The sequence below is a fragment of the Balaenoptera physalus genome (assembly GCF_965194825.1).
Source record: "Balaenoptera physalus genome assembly, chromosome: 3".
NCBI lineage: Eukaryota > Metazoa > Chordata > Mammalia > Artiodactyla > Balaenopteridae > Balaenoptera > Balaenoptera physalus.
The window spans coordinates 20,715,995-20,737,149 of NC_138890.1; the positions used below are offsets into that span (position 1 = coordinate 20,715,995).

Genomic DNA, 21,155 nt, shown 5'->3' on the forward strand with positions numbered 1-21,155 from the left:
CCGGCGCAGCCGCGCACTGCCCACCTCTTCCGGCGCCTGCCCACATGACCGGGCGGCCCCGCCTCCCCGGCCTCTACCTCCTCCCCACCGCGGGAGTCTCGGTGCTCCGGGCCGGAGCCAGGTTGGAGGGACCCCTCCCAGGCTCTGTGGAGAAACCGTGCCGGAGCGGCCCCTAAGCCGGGCGGGCGAGCGAGTAGCGGAACGAGCGAGCGAGCCGGACGCCGGCGTTGAGTGCGCTTCCCCGCACGCTCCCAGGCCGCCCCGGGTCCTGGGCTCTCAGAAGGAGGATCAGCACCCGGGGCCGAAGAGCGGGGGCGGACGGAGGCGTTGCTGTAGCTCAAGCTCGTCGCGGCGTCTGGAGCCTTAGGTTAGCTCCTGGGGTCGGGGACTGAGGCTTGGGCGCTGCCTGCCGGAGTGGAGATCCGGTTTGCCTCCCGCCCCCGCTCAGGACCCTGACGCGGGTGAGGCAGCCCCGGGAGCATGAGCGGGCAGCGTGTGGACGTCAAGGTGGTGATGCTGGGCAAGGAGTACGTGGGCAAAACGAGCCTGGTGGAGCGATACGTGCACGATCGCTTCCTGGTGGGGCCCTATCAGAACGTGAGTGCGCCCGGCGCGGCCCAGCACGGGTGGGAGGGGGCTAACCCGCATCCGAGGCCCTGATTGCTTCCCCTTGGTTGCAGACCATTGGGGCCGCCTTCGTGGCCAAGGTGATGTCCGTCGGAGACCGGACGGTGACTTTGGGTATTTGGGTAAGTTCTCTGGGCAAGTCCTGGGAAAACCCATTCCTGAGGAGGCATAGGTCCTGCCTATTACTGGCTGACTTGTAGCCTCATAGAGGCCATTTCTATTCTCTAGACCACAATTTAAAAACGGGGTCTGGAGAACGTGGTATTAGTTTGCAGTTTTGGGGAGTAGCTCAGCAACTCAGGCCAGGGCTGAGCCTCCCCCTGCCCTTCAGGACACAGCAGGCTCTGAGCGCTATGAGGCCATGAGCCGAATCTACTATCGGGGCGCCAAGGCTGCCATCGTCTGCTATGGTAAGGATGGTTTTGGCCTGTTTCTCAAACAAGAAGGGGAGGGTGCCAGGCTGGCCTTACAGAACAGCTTCTGACCCTTGGTTGTGTTTCCTGCGTGTCCCACACCAAGACCTGACAGACAGCAGCAGCTTTGAACGGGCAAAGTTCTGGGTGAAGGAACTGCGCAACCTAGAGGAGGTAGGTGGCCTGACCTCACCAAAAGACGAGACAGGGGCTGGGGATCTGGTGGCCCGAGGGGGGTGACCCTCACCTTGTCTTCTACTCCAGGGCTGTAAGATCTACTTGTGTGGCACCAAGAGTGACCTGCTGGAGGAGGACAGGCGGCGCCGACGTGTGGACTTCCACGACGTCCAGGACTGCAGACAGTAGCTGCTCCTTAGCTCCCTGGGGCTGGGGGAGGGAAGTGGCTACTTGGGTGGGTCACAGAAAATAGGGACTGCCTTGGCTACCATGGCAAGATCCCCCATGGGAAGACTTTCTCTGGCCTCCCTGAATCTGTGGGGTTCAGAAGATTCCCTGTACTGGTAGCCTTCCCTTTTGTCTGTGTCCACCTAATTCTCAGGTATGAGGCTTTAGACACTTCTCTTTACAGATATCAAAGCTCAGCTCTTTGAAACTTCCAGCAAGACAGGCCAGAGTGTGGGTGAGTGCTGTCCTGGGCCTCACGGCAGAACACACAAGGGCAACAAGGGAGACAGAGAAAAGCCTAGAGGGCTGGTTACTGGGTGATCCCAGGGCCACTGGCATTTGATCCTCACCTATCACCCTTTTTCCTGCCAGATGAGCTCTTCCAGAAAGTAGCAGAGGATTACGTCAGTGTGGCCGCCTTCCAGGTGATGACAGGTGTGTCCTTCCCTAGCTCCTGTGGAGACTTCCTCTAGGCCCACAGCATCTGGCCCCCTTCATGTTACCTGATCCCTCAATAGAATGATGCTGAGCTGCCACCTCTCTCTCTGACAGAGGACAAGGGCGTGGACCTGGGCCAGAAGGCAAACCCCTACTTCTACAGCTGTTGTCATCACTGAGTCACCACTCACCTGGCCTGGGGGAATTAAAGGAATTCCCCCAGAGAGGCTGGACCTAGCTTTTGTCTGGGCTTGGGTGATCACACGTCTGAGCTACCCCGGGTCCCCATGGCAGCAGAGGTGGCACCTGCCTGTGCTGGCCCATGGAACGGAGGCAGCATTTGGGCTGACTGATGGGCACAAGGAGGGTAAGGGCTGACTTGGACCCCAGGCTTCTGCCCTGGACAGCACTTGTGTCTACAGATTATTTGAGCGGCTTCTGATTTGTAAATAAAATCAATGCACTGTGAATCACACTCAACCCCTTTCCCTGCTGTGTGGATTGGGTGTCAAGATACCTAGTACTTTCTGGGGCCACCTGGCTGCCCTCGCTTCCTATATCAAGGCTCCTCTTAGCTCTTTGGAAACCAACTGACTTCACCCCAGGGTTGCAGCTGAGATAATGGAGAAGCAGAAGGGCCCTTTCCTATTCTTTAGTGGCGTCAAAGATAGGGCGAGAAGCTGGGGTTGGGGCAGTGCAAAGCTCACACTTCCTTCTTGGTGCTAAGAAGAGCAAGGAAGGCACTGAAGTAATATCCAGAGATCAAAGGGTCAAGCACTTCTACCTCAGACTCGCTGGCTCTACTGCACCTCTGTCATGTCTAAGTCCGAGTCATGCCTGTGGCTCAGATCCTAAGCTTCCTAGCAACACCCTATAATGTGGCTTAACAGTAGAAAAATCATAGGTTCTGCAAGACTTAGAAAGGTTCTATGGATCCAGATTGGGATCCAACTCAGCTACTCAGAAAAGGGACTTAAACTTGGCCTGTGTTTCTCATCTGTAAAATGAAGTGACCACTACCCAGTTCAGGACTATGAAGATCATGAGTGAAAAGTAACTGTAGGACTAAATGCTTGTCTTCCCACACTCTTCCCTGGGGCAGAAGTTCAGGACTAAGTCAGAAGGGAAGCAGATTCCCAGGGTTTCCTGAAAGTGTATTTTTGGGCCTCGGACGTCCAGATATTTCTGAAGAATCAGATGTTACTGCAGACAGGACCAACCCTTCAACCAAAAGGAAGCATATGGCAGCCTTTTCTGTTATGGGATGCTCAGCCCCTTTGCCTCACTTTACCATTTTAGGCCTAGGCCGAGTCCTCTGCAGTGCCCAGCAGCTGCTCTAAAAAACTAAAAACTTGGCCAAGATGTCTAGACTCACACTCAGAAAGTGCTTTGGTTCCACTTCCTTTTTAAAAACCTCAAAATACCCTTCCTTCGTGGGTGATGGAGGCTTCCTGTGTAGGGACTGAAACTGATGCCAGCCACTCCCAAAAGCAGCAGAAAGACATTCCGACAGCTGTGGCTACTGGGAGGAAACCCACACCACTCCCATGAGGTGCTCGGAGGAAGGGCTCAGTTCCGTGTCCCTGGGAACTACCTCAGGGGCTGGCTTCTGCTCTCACCCCAAACCCATCCTCCCTCCTGTTAGGCTACGTCTCCCCACGGACAACAAAACAAAACACAGGGCAAGGGCCATAAGAGTAAAGTTAAACTTTACTTTACAGTAATTTTTTTCTATATACAAAGAATTACAGTACATGTTTATGGGGACTCCTAGCACAGGGCTCCCCTCTTTTTCACTAAGAGTTCCACTTATCACTGACAATCTATTGGGGTGAAGGGGGGCAAAAAAGTGATGGACCTCAGCTGACACCCCCTCTGCCCCTTTCTTAAAAATATAAAGATAGATCTCTATTGTCAGCTTGTTTTTTTGCCAAGACTTAGCTGCTCTTCCATGAGCTCCTGTGTGCTGCACTCGCCCGTCTTCAACACTCTCACCTACATGCACACACAGGCAGCACCCACCTCAGACCTAGAGACCACCTGTTCTCTGCCCCTACCCTGGAAGTCCAAAGCACCAGAACCACTCATTTCTGCTCCTAACTCCCTAGGCTTACCTCCTGTCCAAAAAGCTTTGCTCGATTTCCAGGGTGTTACACCTGAAGCCCTCAACAGCCTGATGTTTTGAGAGTCATGGGAAAGTAGCTCTAGAAAAGGGACCATATGAGTTTAACATGTGCTATTTTTGCTTATGTTGATAGGAAACATTTCTCCCCAGGCTGTGGATTTCTAATTAAAATAAACTCTTTCCACTTCCTTAAGAAATATTACCCTTAATCTTCATAAGCAATAGAGGTGCTCCCATGAGAGTGGAAGAGGTAGAGAGGGGCAGAAGGTAGCTGAGGGAGACCCCACACTTGGAGCTCTCTACCAACCTGTTCAGGCAGTGTGGACAGAGGCTCTGGACAAGGTGACACCAGCCCTGAGAAACTCAATGGCCACCCTCATCTGGAAACAGCATCTCTTCCACCTCTGGACTGCACTGGACTATTTCAGGGTCAGGTGCAAGATTCACCAAGGCTCTACCTTCCCCTCCTCTAATAAAGCCTCAAGGAAACTACATAACATCTCGTCTTCCCAAACAGGAATCTGGGTTTCTCAAGTCACCAGTCCCTCAACCCTTGGCAGTGCTTACTTATACCAGGAAATTAGCACCATCATTGCATTTTTTGTGTGTGTACAAAGCAATTACCTATTCTTTTTTTCAATTTATACTACAGCAACCTCTGGCCCTGCTGCACTAACTCTAGGAAGCTCAGCTGAGAGCTAACTGTCCACAGCCAAGGAAAGTCTCGTGCAGCAGCTACCCAGCTCTAATGATCTGGAATGTCTAACACATGGAACAGCCCAAGCATTATTCAGCAGGAAAAGGGGCTTGTGGCAGCTCCTTTCCTGCCATGATCTCAGAGAAGTGAGGACACTGGGCTACTCTGACCTCCTGACAGACCCCAAGAGGATGACAATGTCCCCCCAAAAAGCCTTAGGAGAAAACCCGCTTTATAGGAGCTGACGGGAAAAAAAAAAAAAAAAAAATCCATCCACATTTAGTGCTCTCCTGATTCTTCTCCACAGGGGAAGCTGCCAGGACCAGACTTCCTTCCTGCCACTGTTCTCACAAGGCAACCTGGGAGTCCAGCTCCTGTGAGTAGACGCTGCCAAGCCTGGAAAAGGATCGCTGATGCACTTCATGCCCTGACTGTAGTGTGGGGTGGAGGATGTAAAGAATAAAATAATTATTTTCATCAATGCTAAAGATGTAGATTTGGTAGTTGTTCAGAAGAGGATCAACACGGTGATTTAAATCACTTCAAACTCAGTAACTTCAGGGGGAAGCAGACATTTAAAAACTTGGATGTTTTTGTAGCAATGACAACTATTTTGCTATTAGAATGGGTTTGCTCCAGTAGAGAAGCAAATGAGGCTTTGAATTCAAATTTCAACACTTTCCATAATTTTTTCTGACTTAACAGGGCTAGGACAGGTATTAGTTCTCTAACTACCTATGGAAGCTATGGCTTCCCCCTCAGAAAGGCTTCCTGGGGAACTGGCTTAGAGGCAGACGCTCTATTGAGATCCTGATTTACAAGCACTTGGCCAAATGCCAAAATACCATCCTACACAAAGATCAGGAGTTTCTAAGAGTAAAGATTTCCTTTTAACTGCCAAGTCACACCCCCTGGAGAAAAGGTCTCAGTATAGGTTCCAGGAGAATCCCCAAAGGATGGCAAGGTCACCTACCCCAACGGGTCATGCAAGAGTCTCACTTCCCAAAAGTCCTTCCGACTCTGCTTCTAATTGTATAGTGACTGCTTTCATGATGTTAACAATCTAGTATCAAATGCTATCAGTGGGCCTGAGAGTTGAACATCTAATTTCCAATCAACCTAAGAGAGTCTTAAAATGGCCCTCATGAAAGCCCGGCTGGCTGTTCATCCATTTAAATAAACAGCTTCAGAAGCTGTTTCCTATGCAGGTCTGGAAGGAAGCTTTCCAGTGAATAGGAGAATGGAAAAAACTGAAACAAAACCACAAAGTGGCCCACCTTTCCCTCACTCCTTCCTGTCCTGTGAGACATATCTAGAGTGGCTGTCAAGTCAATTACCTACCAAAGCCTACATCAGAGAAGCTCCTTCAGGATCAAACTTCTCCACTTAAAAATTTTACATAGCCTGCACACGCCCCCCCCCCAACAAAATTCACAGTTTATTTCATGAAACAAAGAGCTACGGTAATTTAACACACAACACAGTGGAAAGAGATTCTGACAGCGCAGTGCGGATATCTTTTTCTGATCACAACTACAGATGACAGGAGAAAAAGAGGGCACAGGACTGGCACCAAGCAAATCCTACTCATACAACCTAAGAGATTAGGGAAAGGGACCTACTAGCTGCAGTTATATACTTATTATTCTCACACATGATAAATACTTAATATAATGAACTTTAATGTTCTGGGTGGATTTCTTTAAAAATATCTTTTCCATGGTTTAAAATTTTTTTAAAAGAAAATAAGATGCTTTGTTTTCTCTTCCTCTAAAACAAAGAGCTTTTCCTCTCTGATGATGTGGGAAGAGAGACAGGATGACAGGAGAACTAGGCAGGTGGAATTTACAGAGGAGAGTCCGAGGTCTAAGTGAGATGCAAGAATAGGCCCCTAAACTCAGGGCAGCCCTGCCCAGCCTCATGCCTCTGCCTGAGTTCAAATGTCTCAACCCCAGAGACAGACTTTGGGAAATAAAAGCAAATTCTTTTTTAAATCTTTATATAAAGCGCAAATGCTTCTATAACAACAGTTGTTCCCTCCTTAGAAGTATGGGAGTAACCTCAATAGAAACTCAGGAGGAGGAAATTGGGACAAAATACAGAATCCTGTTAAAGGTGTAAAAGCCATAACTGAGACAGAAATGGCCAGGAGACCTTGGGGCCAGGAGATGGCCTGTTGGCTAAAGCTGCTGGCTAAGTTGGCAAAGCAGAGAGGTAAACATGTTTGGTCTAGGGACAAAGAGGGGGTAGGTGAATGAGAAGGAACTGGCCAAACAGCACTTCCTGTTGGCAGTCAGTGAGCTGGGTGAATGGTAGGGCAGGGTAGCACCAACAGATTTCCCAGCCCTTGGGCCCCAGCTCAGGGCAGCAGTAACAGATAATCAGCAGTTATGAGGAGTCATCTCTTGGACTGGACATTGCTCTAAACGCCACATCTTGCCAGTCATGGGGAAGGGTTCTGGCTTGCCTTTGAGCTAAGTCAGCAGGCAGGTGCTCTCAATACAGAGCACAGCATTTCTCAGGGAGAGGGTGGTAGAATCCACTAGTGAAGAAGACTCCCTCCATTCAGGTAGGAGGGCAAAGGATCAGGAGAGAAGTAATTTCTTGCCAGGATCTGGCACTCTCCCTGAGCTGGTGGTGGATCTAGCCCAGAGCTTGCCAGAGATTCCCTAGGTCTACTGCCCGAGACTCTGAAATCTGAAAGCACCTGAGTGTTTGGGGGACAGGCATGGGGTGGGTTGATGTAAAAGGAGGAAAATCTGTAGAAAAGAAAGGTAAGCTTGCCAATTGCTTTCTTACACTGAGGGAAAGCTGTGTCCTCACAGAGCCCAGCCCCCCAACCAACTGCTCCACCAAGGACAGATCTTTAGACTCTCCAGAGCCCAGACAGCAGCAGCAGAGGCTGCCCAGCCAACAGGCTCTACCTGCCTATAGAGGAGACCTCCGCATGAGTGTGCACACATGCACATACACACAGGCACACCTGACCAGGAGACACTCAAAACAACCACTTCCGGGGCCACAAAGGACATGACAAAATGAGCCCGGAGTCCCAGGGCCCCTCAAACATCCTGTTATTTCCTGGTCAAAGGTTCTTTAAAAATAACCTGGGAACCCAGGCAAGCATGTTAGGCTCACAGGGATCAGGTCTTACTTATCTCTGTATCTCCTGCCAGTGACTAGCACCAGGCCTAGCACACATGAATGTTTAAGAAATCACCACCGATTTGAATGGGTATCAGTTCCTCCCAAGGGTTCATCAGGTACCCTCAGTGGGGCTTGGTAGGGCTAGAGAAATAGCTTTGAGAGCCCCTCTACCTTCAACCTGACCAGCGGAATTGAATCCCATGCTTGACTCCAGAGTGGACTTTTTATTTCAAGTTCACCATGAGTAAAGGTTGGGGGAAAGAGACCCGAGTCTGTCTGTCTCCTTGGCTGGGGCCCACTTGGATTTCCATACATGGTTCACACAACCACAAGCCCCCACTGGCTAACGTCGCAAGAGTTCTGAATGTTGGGATATAAGGAGAGAATAACAGTGGCAAAGTGTTGGGGGTCTGTTTTTTAAGAGGGAAAAAGAAGATTTTTCCCTTCCCCAAGAACCCTGGGGGCAGCTGGTCTGGTCATGTGGCATTTACCGGTATTATTTCTGTTCTGACTCTGCACACTTGTGACTGGAAGGAGCCTGGTTAAGAGCTGGAAGGGTATTTTGCTCTGATTTAGGGTCTTGCCCTCTTCCAAGAGACCAGCAAGTCTGTGCCAATGTCTGTGTGCTCCCAGAGGACCAGCAAGACTGTGCCAGTGTCTGTCCAGCCACCATGGGCCAGAGCCCCGGCCCTGGTGAGGCCTTGCCCAAGGCCCAGGGACTCTGCTCTGTGGTTGCCAACTTCTTCTCTTCCGTGGAGAGGGAGGATGGGGCCTTCCCAAGAGGCCTGAAGGACTGCCCACTCTTGGCAGCAAGTCCAGGTAGTTGCTGGCCTCCGGCCATCTGCTTCACCTGCTTCACCAGGCCTGGTGCTTGGCTGGGAGGCCCTGGGGTCTGCTCAGCCCCTGCAGGTGCTCTTCCTGAGGCCTGAGTTGCTGGCTCATACAAAAAAGCCTTGGCAGGGGGCTGAGAAAGAAGTCTGGCCTGGGTGAGTGATTTAACAGCTTGCCAGGAGTGCTCTGAAGGGGCCACTGCTTTGCCCGGTGGCTGAAGGACAGGATCTGACACAATGCCTCTCTCAATGGCTCGTGACATCTGTCCCAGACCTTTGCTGGCAGGCCACGAGCTCGACTCCAACACTGGCATCTTCTCATCAACCTGTGGTGTGATCTCATGGGGAGAAGCTGCCCGTTCCTTCTGGCGAGGAGTTAGGTCTATGAGATCCATCACCAAAGCAGCTCTATTTTTTGACTGAGTATTCTGGTCCACAGGCCTCAGTGCTTTTTCTTTAGCTACCAGGGTCTGGACCACAGCTGACAGTACTTTGTCAGGAGGTGGGAGTCTCTGGGACAAAGAGGCATGGGATTTGTCGGGGGGCCTGTCTGCAGTCTGGGGTTTGGGACCGCTGGTGACTAGCAGTTTGTCTGGCTGTGGAAGTCTCAGGCCAGTAGGGACAGGGGTTTTCTCCAGTGACTGGGGCCTTGGGCTGGCAGCACCTATGGATTTATCCAGCCTTGGGTCAGCTGTCCCCAGAGGTCTTTCCAGTGGTTGTGACCTGACTGAGGGTGAGGAGCTTGGGCCGGTCACTGGAGAGGGTCTGTCAGATAGTTGGGGTCTTGGTCCTGCCATTGCAGGTGGCCTGTCCAATGGCTTCTGGCTGGATACCAAGGATTGGGATTTGGTCCCTGACCCAGCAAGGTCCCTGACCCTATCTACAGGCTGGGGCCTGGAGTCAGTTCTATCAGGAGGCCTTTCAGGCAGCGGTGGCCTCTGACAAGTCCCTGCCAGAGTTTTTTTGGACAGCGACAGCGTCTGGTTGGTGTCAGCAGATGGCTTGTCCGACATCTTGGGCCCCTGAGCAGCTACTCCTGATGATTGCTCTGCCAGGTGAGTGCTTGGGCCTGGAGGCAGCGGTACTGTAGGAGGTACATACTCACGGATCTCCCCAGGTTCCAGAGGGTTGGGCCCACAGGGGTCATGCTCAGTACAAGACAGACGCCCATCCAGTTTGGAGATAAAGAGCATCCCTTCCCGATGCTGCTTACAAAAGGAGCTGGGACACATCTCACAGAAGGAGGCTGCTTCCTTTCCGCAGATGTCACACTGATGCCAAGGACACTCCCACTTCCCTGAAAACACAGGTGTGAAACAAAGGCTTAGGAAAACAAGACATGCATATGAGATGGGTCATGGCTCTGGAACTAAGTCAAAGGAGTGATTTCAAACTGCTGCCTTCTGCAGAGAGCTCATGCCACTTGCCCACCTCCCCTCCCCCGGGATCTCAGCTTTACTTTCTGCAAAATGCGTAAAAATAACAGCCAAGTATCAAGTAGTAACTGAATATCAATTAAAACCCAAGCAGGAGTAAAAAACAACAACAAAAAAAACCCAAGCAGGAGTAAACCCTGATTTCTACAACTATTTCCAACAAGGAGAAAAGCAACAACAACAATAAAACAAAACCCAAAGCTCCCCTTAGATGGAATGTGAAGATATTACTTTCATATTTTTACAAACTCCATTTGTGCTGTACAGCCTTTAAATATTCAACTCTATGGGGAAAATCTCAGCCAATTAAACTGCTTATTTGGTTATTACTAGGAACAGGGAGCAGATACATAAAGGTGAAAAATGGAAGCAGATTTACCTTTGCTCAATGTTAAGTCTGGAAACTAGCACAAACTTTACCTGTGTTGTCCACACAGAATCAGCAGGAAAGACCCAAAGCCAACCCAAGCTGCTCTCTTTTCCCCTCATTTCATGATACCTGAATCTCTGCCATGGACAGTGTTCCGTCCCAGCTCTTTCCAAGTAAACTATGCTAGAGCTCACTCCTGGCTCATAGGCAAGATCAGTTCTATCACAACCTGTGCCAGCTACGGCCCTGAGTAATTGCTTCTGAAACAATTCCCCATGTCCATCCATTTCCTGGCACTGAGGTCAGTGTTATGGCCTTGCCCCTACACTACCTTAGTTTCTATTATTTCATTACCCTGGCAACCACATATTGAAGGAAAGCTGATTTGGGGACAAACTCCTCTCACTCCCACCCTTCTTTATGGGTTGCTGGGAGGATAAAATAACATAAAATGCTTGACAGAGCGAGTAAGTTTCTGTTCCCTTCTCTATAACCTAGGATTCTAAGCCTTTGTTGTCATTTATTTTGACACCTCTCAACACTATGCATGGGAAGACCAAAGGGCTCTGAGAACTCTGGCAGAGAACAAGGAGAACTCTAAATGGATTTTGGCACCAACCTGCTGGTCGCTTGGTTAGATTGAGACAGTCTGCATGGTAAACTTTGGGGCAGCCTGGCTTCTTACAGGAGACGAGCTGGCCAGCATCCCCACAGCTGAAACACTCATCCTCTCGCTCCTTTGTGATTTCACCCTGGGTCCTGCGCTTCCCCTGTTGCTTCTTCTTGAATTTCTTTGACTTTTCCTCTGTGGCAATGGGTTGATTCTAGAGGTCAAATATTGTCGACACATTAGTTGTATGATCTTGACCAGGTTAACTATCCTCTCTGAGCTTCAGACTCTCCTCTGGAAAGACACAGTCCTCATAGACTATTGTGAAGTTAAGAGAAAATACAGGAGAAGCACTGGGCATATCATAGGTACCCAATAAATGGTAGCACGAATTTTATCTGGTATCAACTACTCCTACCACTTGAGCGAAGTAAGAGAGAAATGTGCTGCTTTTTGTTGACACACAAGACTGATATTAAAGGTCATCCTTTAACAATAAGTTTTATTTTTATTCTTATATTTGTCTAATTTCAAAACTAAGGAAGAATTCTCTGGGTGTGTGTGTCACACACATTTCTTAACTTATTGAACAAACCTTCACTGAGCACTTAGTATCTTAGTATGAGCCATGTGTTAGGAAGACACAGAAAACTAATTTGTGGCCCTTGCCCTTGACAAGCTATGCATCTTTACCTAAGTCAGTTTAGGTTCATGTCCACCACTCCCCAAGACAGACCCTGGTGCAGCCCGCAGGTCTACTCTGTGCTCCCTGCAGACCACACTTGGTCACCAAAATGCATGGTTTTCATCGCATTATTTATCTCGGCCTAGGAACATCCAGGACCAATCCAATTTATTGCCAGCCCACAGTGATCTCCTCCCATTTCTAAACTTCTGCTCCTGAATTTCCCTTTCACTGATTCATGTGTGAAATGCTACAAAGACCCTAAAGATACAGAAACTGACATCCCTAGTGCACCTAACACCATTAAACTCTGTTACTGTTTTAATTTATAGGGACTAAGTCAACTGCACATCTTAAGGAACAAGACTATTTAACCAACTAACTAAACAAAATACAAAATCCAATATAAATTTTCTTATTTAATAGATAAAAGAATAATCACTGGGTGTTCTTCATTTATTATAGCTCAAAATGATTACCCTCTTTAGCTAGTGGTTTCCATGCTAATTTGCATTTTTCAGTTCTTAATGTTGACTTCACAATCAAACAAGCATAATGGGAAATACCCAATTGGAGTCACTGTGTAGTCTACTTTGCATCAAAATTAAACTTCAATTTTCAGCATGCTGTTACTTACAATAGAGAAATCTGGAAGCATCCAGATGTTCATCTATTATGGTTCATCCATTATATAAAAATTTAAACAGTCACTAAAAATGATGGTTGTGAAAATTATGTAACAGCAAGGAAAAAATGTTGTATAATATTTAAGAATTATAAACAATTCTTAACAGTTATAGAACTATAATTCAGTTAAAGTACACATAAAAAAACCAGGAAGTAAGATACAACAAAGTTTATACTGTTACATGGTACATGGTTAAGATTAAGGGTCCTTAAAAAAAAAAAAAAAGTCCTATGTTTATCTACAGTCTTATACTACATTTAGAATCTTAAATTCAATATCAGATTCTTTGATATCTTTAAAAAGGCAAAAAGAGACACAGAGACAGAGACTGAGACCCTTTCTCAGGAAATGTAAGATAAACTAAGACCAATAAAGGACATGGGAAGTAACCTACTTTACAGATTCCTATTTTACAGCTTTTTTAGCTAGAAAGGTATCACTAATTAGAAGTCAGATTGTTCAAAACACTTCAACAATATCCAAAGACCCTCTCTAGTGTACCAAACTGATCAGCAGAATGCTTAGTTAAATTGCCAGTGTCCCTACTGACAACTATTCAATGTCATTATTTCAAAAAGACATCTTCTTAAAATGAAGACTCAGTCCTGCCACAGGTTAGGGAGGGAGGACCACACCACTATCCCTGATGCAAACGTCTAAAAGGTACCTTTGGCCTTACACCCAAAAAGCCACTGCAGTTCGGAGCTCCACATTTGCAAACAGTCTTTCCATTCCCAAGACATTCTAGGTTGTAGTTGAAGGTAAGTTCAGTGCCTGAATAAAAGACCATGAAAATATTAATATCTATGGCTTTAATTACATTATTTCTGTATTAATCACAAAAGGCAGACTTCCAAGAGAACAGATTAATTTTTAAAAGAGGATTAAAAGGATTTATTAACTCTAATCGCACTATATTATTAACATACTAATAAATCCTAATCCTGTAACATTATTAATGAGCTAATATAACTTAGTAACAGAAAAACTTATATGACTTGACAAGTAATTTTTTTAAAGATTTTTTTGATGTGGACCATTTTTAAAGTCTTTATTGAATTTGTTACAATATTGCTTCTGTTTTACTTTTTGGTTTCCTGGCTGCGAGGCATGTGGGATCTTAGCTCCCTGACCAGGGATCGAACCTGCACCCCCTGCACTGGAAGGCGAAGTCTTAACCACTGGACCGCCAGGGAAGTCCCAACAAGTAATATTTAAAATAACTTTTACTATAGATGTGTTAATCCCAAATTGTTTTTTATTTTTTTCTAACCATTCAGATTCAAAATATATTAATTCATTACCAAAAACAGACAAACAGCAATTTATTGTGCACTGATGTGCCAGGCACTGGGAAAGCAAGTATGAAAGGAAACCTGTCATCTGTGCCAAGGTGAGTACATCTTACCAGGCAGCACTCAAGGGAGACAGACATGTCAATACAGAATAATACCAGAGAACTCTAGACCACAAGACCTAAGCCCTGGCTATACATCCCAAGTTACACCACAATCTAGCTGGCTGATTTGAGCCCAAGAGTCCATTTGTTAAATGCAGATAACAATCTCACGAACTTACTGAGAATGACATAATGTACATAGCAGAAATTTGTAAACTTTAATAGGAGATGTACAAATTTAAGGTATAAAAAGTCCCCTTTCTGTCACAAGTGCATTTCATCAAAACTGAGAGCAAATAAATCACACATTCAAACTCAAAGCGTGTTAGGGAAAGCCTAACAAATAGAAGAATTTTATACAGACATACAAAGAGGTTATCTCTGGGTGGGGGTAATGGCTTACCGTTAATGTACAAAGTGATAATTGTTCAGTCAAAATTGTCAAAACTTAGGAAGATTTCCCTTTGCAGAATGACAAATCTTCTATCAGTGAGACTAATTAATATATACAGTTTTTCATCTAATATTGGAAACATAATTATTTTTTAATTTGGTTGAGCAAATTATAAAGCAGCTGGCTTATATTTAGGAGTCCATATGGTACAAATGCTAGAATCACTTGTGGCCTGGTAAGAGGCTCACATTGTGAGGAGCCTGTAGGAACCAAGACTGACCAAGGTAACAGCAGGGTCACATCTCCCCTCCCCACTGTGAACTTACTGGACTGAATGATGGGTAATTCTATTCACACTAATCTTATTTAAAAATTTATGAGCATATAGCTGAATTTTCATATATTTAATGTGCTTACAATGCAACTCAACCACAAGATAGCAAGACACTTGGCATAACTTGCTGAACCACACAAGGGGCTAATCAGAAAGGTATCAGTATGCATACAGGAAAGCCGTTCTAGAAAACAGTCTAAAATACAATAATCTGCAATCTGGGGGGATGGCAAATGGCACTGGAGAAGAGATAAACAAGGAGTGAGTATGACACATTGAAGACAGAAAGTAACAGGTATGTGAAGAGCCCATGAGGTTGGATGTGTAAGGAGGAGAGCAAGCTGAAAGTTCTGATTCCATTCGCAAGGCTGAAGCTCCTATGGGCACTCTGCATGGCAATGAGCACATTCTGTCTCAATTCCCCCATCCCATCCTTGCAGACTGGGAGGACAGGAATAAGGTCTGTCAATTCCCACACCATTCTACCTGAGCTGAATGAATATGGGAGAAGAGAAATTTGTGGCTAGACATGGTAGAAGAGGCCATCCCCACGGACACAGACTAAACGTCAAAGTAGAAGTGTGGTACTAAAAGCAGTCAGGACAGAGATAAGAACTGAAGTCACATGGCTAACATTTTAGTAATTAATACAGAGGAACACTGCCCCTCCCTCCCCCAGTGTGGTTAGAGAGAAAAATGGAGAAAAGAATGAGAGATATATCAGATCCAAGAATCCAAGTAACATAGATATGCTACCAAATACTTTACAGTACTTTTGTAAGGATTAAATGAGACAATATGCTTGGAACAGTGTCTGGCATTGGATAAATGGTAGCTCTTATAGCACTCACTTGATAATTCCTGTTACAAAGCAGAAATCTACCCGATTTACTCTGAAGCCATCCATTCCAAAAACTTGATACAAGTTACTGATTTTAAAAATCACTATCATTTAGTCCAACAGAGTACAGTGCACAGTGATGCTCAAGCATTGTTACTTTCATCATTAAACACTTTATGTGAAGCAATGCAAAACAGGAAAAAGGAACCAGTGGCTCAATTTTTAAAATATGAAAACTGTCAGAGCCTTTAAAATTCTAAAGAGCCTAAAAGACTCCTGGGCAGCAGTATATTTAAATTATAGAGAAATAGATATATTGGGGGAGGGGGGCGGTGTTGGGTGTTATCCACAGATTGAAAAAAGAAAAGGCAACAGACAAAAAGCTGACAAAATTGCTCTTTAATTACTTTATCTTGATTAGTGTTTCCTGAGGTAAATGACACTGACTGGGCAAAGCAAAATGCTCATATGGGATTTCTGCTTTGAAAGTCATTGGACTACGCTACTGTCAATTACAAACTACCCAGGCCAGTCTGATCTCATTTTGAGTTAGGAGAGTGATATGAAAATGCTTTGCTAGTTTTCCTGCAAAACTTATTTTGAAAAATTATATTATACGTCCTTATACATTCAAACTTATACAAGTCTAAATATTTTTAAAAATCATGCAATTTAGAGGGTGTCATATGTATATGTATATACGATATGCTTACAATTTTTTCATCAAAACCTTGACACTAAATTTTAAGCTCCTTTAATTGATGGAAAATATCCATCATATAACTTTACTTTCAAACCTCTTAGCCCTATCAGGTTTACTTTCAATTCAAATAAACATCTTAATATCGTGCTGATTACAACTACCTCACTTCTACACTCTGAATTCTCAGAGACATAATAGGCATCCAGGCATGCCACAACATAGCTGAGCATTCTCCAAATGTCCAGTTCTTTGAGACCCAAGAGGTGAGGGTTTTTGTTTTTCTTAGCCTTGGGCTCATAAACCATAAAATTCAGATGGGTAAGAGGTAGATATTTGGTTTATAAAGTGGATGAAGGGCAACTGTAAAAGGAGACCTGGAATGTTGACACTTTCTAAGGCAGACCAGTTTTTTTAAAAAATAAATTTATTTATTTTATTTATTTATTTCTGGCTGCGTTGGGTCTTCATTGCTGCGCACGGGCTTCCTCTAGTTGCGGCGAGCGGGGGCTACTCTTCGTTGCGGTGCACGGGCTTCTCATTGCGGTGGCTTCTCTTGTGGCGGAGCACAGGCTCTAGGCATGTGGGCTTCAGTAGTTGTGGCACGCGGGTTCAGTAGTTGTGACACATGGGCTTAGTTGCTCTGCGGCATGTGGGATCTTCCCGGACCAGGGATCGAACCCGTGTTCCCTGCATTGGCAGGCGGATTCTTAACCACTGTGCCACCAGGGAATTCCTAAGGCAGACCAATTTTTAAGGAGTTCATATAAAAGCTATGGAAAAGGTCTGGAAATTTATTCCTTTAAAACGATCCAGGGAATTCCCTGGTGGTCCAGTGGTTAGGACTCGGTGCTTTCACTGTGGTGGCCCCTGGTTCAATCCCTGGTCGGGGAACTAAGATTCCACAAGCCGTGTGGCACGGCCAGAAAAAAACAAACAAACAAAAAAAAACCAAACATCCATGCCCAAACCTTGAAGACATCATGCTAAGTAAAAATGAGCTAGCCACAACAAAACAAATATTGTATGACTGCACTTCCATGAGATTCCTAGAGTAGCTAAAAAAATCACAGAGACAGAAGATAAAATGGTGGTTGCCCGGGGCTCGGGGAGGGGGGGAAATTAGGGAGTTATTGGTTAATGGGTATCTTCAGCTGGAGAAGATAAAAAAGTTCTGGAGACAGATGGTGGTGATTGTTGCAAAACAATGCGAATGGACTTAATGCCACTGAACCGTACACTTAAAAATGGCTAAAATGGTAAATTTTATGTAACGTGTATTTTACCATACCACCACCAACAAAAAAAATACCTGGTACATGCCAAGTACCACCTGGAAAGTCTTTTACGTATCCTTGGGAGTTTGCAACCTCATTTTGGATTATAGAACATATGGGATTTTTAGATAATAAAAACTGAAATCCCATTCCTAGCTCCAGAATCCTTAAATGATTCTTACCTGCTTTAATGTCACTCAAGGCAAAAAGGCCAACACGGGTATCTCCATTCACAGACCACTTCTGTGTTTCACAGTTGGGCTGGCAGCAATGATTCATGAATCGAGCATAGTTTCCTTTGGGACCAGCATCAATAATACGATCCTAGAATTCCAAGAGATGCTGTTCAGCAGACCTCTACTATTATTGATTAAAATTAGAGTAATAATAAATAAGCTGGAGTTTCTATTTGTAAAGTTTGATTCTTCCAGAGGGGTAGTCTCAGAGTGTAGTCCCTTGACCAGCACTAGTATCACCAACTCGGAATCCGTTAGAAATGCTAGTTCTTGGGTTGCACTCCAGATATACTAAAGCAGAAACTCTGAGGCCCAGCAATCTGTGTTAAGCCCACTAGGTGATTATGATATATCCTAAAGTTTGAGGACCACCGTCCTAGAAGTAGTAGCTTGTTCCATTCTCTTAATCAGGTAGTCCTGAACCCTGGCTACACATCAGAAATCACCTAAGATTTTAATAATGACATCAAGACCCCATCCCGAACGAAGATCAGAGTATCTTGAGGTGAGAATCTCACAATCCATAAAAGTACAACTCGGTAAATACAAAGTTTCACACCAAGAAAGGTCTATTATAAAAGTTAAAGGGGGGTGGGGGAGAGGAACCTAGCAGAACGTAATACTCAGGTACAAAGAGGAATCTCAGTATACACAGAAACGAAACACATTAGGATGCTGGAATTAGAAATAAATCCCATAAACAACAAGGTCCTACTGTATAGCACAGGGAACTATATTCAATATTTGGTGATAAATCATAATACAAAAGAATATGAAAAAGAATATACATATGTATAACTGAATCACTTTGCTGTACAGCAGAAATACATACAACATTGTAAACGAAATATACTTCTATAAAATATTAAAAAATAAAAAATAAATTTAAAATAAATAAAATAAAACATGTTAGAAACACACATACAAAAAAAGAAATCCCAAATATAATTCTAGACACCAGGGAAATGTAACTCATCAGAAATTCCAAATGCACTAATTAAATACGAACAAATCAGTGTCTCAATCTGTAAAATAAAAAGTAAAAGAATTATTTATTTCTCTGGCTTCAAGTTTTAATCTTATAGGAAAAACACTAAAAGACATAATCCCGAACTTACGTTGGACACTGAAAAATAATGCTAAAGGCAGCTGTATTGCCTTTTGCCATGGGTGTACAGCTAGAAATGAGCAACCTTACCTAACTCCAGGACCCTGATCAAGCAATCCCTATGAATATGGGGGAAAGACACTGTTTTGGACAGTGTATGACATGCCTATAAACACTATAGCTGGGACAACACTAATTCACAATCTTACAACAGTGGAAATAACACTTTTCATTACTTACTTTGTCTAAAGTGAGCATATAGAAATTAGTGATATCGTGTTCTTGGGCATAACGGATTCGAGCTCTGCACTCTTCTTCATCTATTAGCTCACCCACATATTCATTGACAAATTCACCCTGGAACAAGAAATAGCTCTTGACTTAAGTGGCAAAAAGCATAACTGTGTTCACAGGTATACCTTATTTTAAAAAATTAATGAAAACAACAGATTCTCCAAAGCAATTCATGCACATTTAACTAGTCACTTTAACAAAGGTTTATTCAAGAAACCACATAATATAAATATGATGCTTCAACTATTTGAAAATATGAACCATCTCCCCACTCCTACCACAGCCAACAGCAGAAAACTTGGGATACACCTTAAGATCAACCAAAATGAAAGTAAGTAAACTAAAGCTCCACTATAATGGTGATATGGATAGTCGATCCCTTTACCTGTCCAAGAACCTAAAAGTCAATTTCGCTAAACTATCCTCTTTTTCCTTGCAGCATGCCCTGCCTACTGCCCTTCCACATTTCACATCACTGTCCTCCTGACTCACTATACAATAGTCATACTGGCTTTCTCTCATGCTATCTCCTCTACCTGAAATGCCTGAACGCTCAACCAGCCTAAGCCAACAATTACTTATCTTTCAAGTCTCAATTTAAAATATTCTCAGGGACTTCCCTGGTGGTGCAGTGGTTAAGACTCCACACTCCCAATGCAGGGGGCCTGGGTTTGATCCCTGGTCAGGGAACTAGATTCCCACATGCATGCCGCAACTAAGAGTTTGCATGCCACAACTAAGGAGCCCACGTGACACAACTAAGGAGCCCTTGAGAGGCAACTAAGGAGCCTGCCTGTTGCAACTAAGACCCAGCACAACAACAACAACAAAATTAAAATTCTCAGAGACAAGCTAGTTTCAGGCCCTTTGCCACATGCCTCCAGAACCCTTTGTGTTTCCACATTGGGTGATTACTTTTTCAATGTCTCTCCGCATCTAGAATGTAAACTGTATGAAAGCATGGACCATGTCTCTCTTACTGAGCACTGCATCACACAGCAACATGCCTGACACACAGACGATATATAATAGTTACTTAGCAAATGACTAAAATAGACCAACCCATATTCACTTCCTTTCCTAGACACAAACTTCAATAAAATTCTTCAAAAGGTATAACCAGAGTAAGGTTTATTCTATTAAAATGTCAAATATAATTTATTTTACTCAAAGACTGTACAATACCATCTATTTATTAGAAACCTGCAGGTCCTTCCAAGTTTCAAGTTGAAGATGTTACTGCATTTTCATTAGAGAAGACCTAATCCTCTTCTCCTTCATGTTCCATGAACCCAAACCTATTTTTCTCTCAGTAAAAATAGATTTTATTTTATTAGTTGGTGATTAACACCTCTGTATCATGCTCTCACTATTCTCTCTCTTAACTACAGGTTCCAGGATTTCCACAAACGAGCAGACAAGGCCACAGTATCTGTATGAATTTCCCTCATTTTTTTCATCCTCATACATACGGAACATGATCAATACTTGAACTTTAGAAATAAAGGAGACCATCTATTCTCAAGCCTCTAATTTCTGGAAGGACTGGCAAGACATAATAGTAAGGTTAATCCTCACACTATATTATTTTCCTCCATGATCAATTTTCTCATATTCATCAAGAACAATTACTCATATTAAGCAACTGCAAAGAAGAAAAAAAATCTGAAAATTAAGAATAGGTTTCTTCACCTTTTTGATATCTGTTTTTGTCCGGAGACCCCAGCCCCTCTGTAATGTGCGAAAAATTTCAACCTCTGGATACTGGCGCTTAGTAAAGCACTGGTTTTGGCAGCGCCCTCCAGCAGGACATACTGTGGGGTGACACTCATAGAGCAGCATGCGGTTGATGCACTCGGAGTCTATCCCACAGGGGTTCTCATCAGTAGCTTTACAGTTGCAACGGGGAATTTCAGACAAGTCTGCAGTGAAGATCTGTACCCTGCCAATAGGACGGTTCACCTGGAGAAGAAACACATACTATAGTATAGCAGGCAAGTCAACACAAGACAATTTAGGACCTATGAAAGGCAGATTTCTTTCCTTTAAAGTCACATGCCACATTTTACATGATTTTGAATTATCAAGATTCAGCAGGATT

General features: G+C 44.6%; 2 protein-coding genes across 14 annotated transcripts in view; one reads left to right on the forward strand and one right to left on the reverse strand.

Annotated features, from left to right (window-relative positions):
• Positions 1–74: 74 nt before the first annotated feature.
• RAB24 (RAB24, member RAS oncogene family) lies at positions 75–5,193 on the forward strand. The gene is given in 10 exon segments (XM_082453630.1): positions 75–597; positions 681–749; positions 959–1,037; positions 1,147–1,214; positions 1,305–1,393; positions 1,395–1,402; positions 1,630–1,680; positions 1,818–1,880; positions 5,013–5,041; positions 5,044–5,193. Coding segments are annotated over 10 exon segments (615 nt in total). The 5' UTR covers positions 75–480; the 3' UTR covers positions 5,086–5,193.
• A 2,863-nt stretch (positions 5,194–8,056) lies between these two features.
• NSD1 (nuclear receptor binding SET domain protein 1) overlaps positions 8,057–21,155 on the reverse strand; it is a 134,050-nt gene continuing 120,951 nt past the window's right edge. For 11 of the 13 annotated variants that reach the window (XM_082453427.1, XM_082453428.1, XM_082453421.1 and 8 more), the window contains 6 exons: positions 20,747–21,016; positions 19,001–19,117; positions 17,599–17,740; positions 13,139–13,245; positions 11,108–11,312; positions 8,057–9,979 (listed from right to left, as the gene is read on the reverse strand). In XM_082453427.1, the coding sequence (XP_082309553.1) occupies positions 8,349–9,979; positions 11,108–11,312; positions 13,139–13,245; positions 17,599–17,740; positions 19,001–19,117; positions 20,747–21,016 (2,472 nt within the window). In that variant the 3' untranslated portion in view covers positions 8,057–8,348. Of the gene's footprint in view, positions 9,980–11,107; positions 11,313–13,138; positions 13,246–15,823; positions 16,830–17,598; positions 17,741–19,000; positions 19,118–20,746; positions 21,017–21,155 lie in introns of those variants that run through there. The other 2 variants (XR_014261491.1, XM_082453422.1) reach the window with 2 other exon arrangements.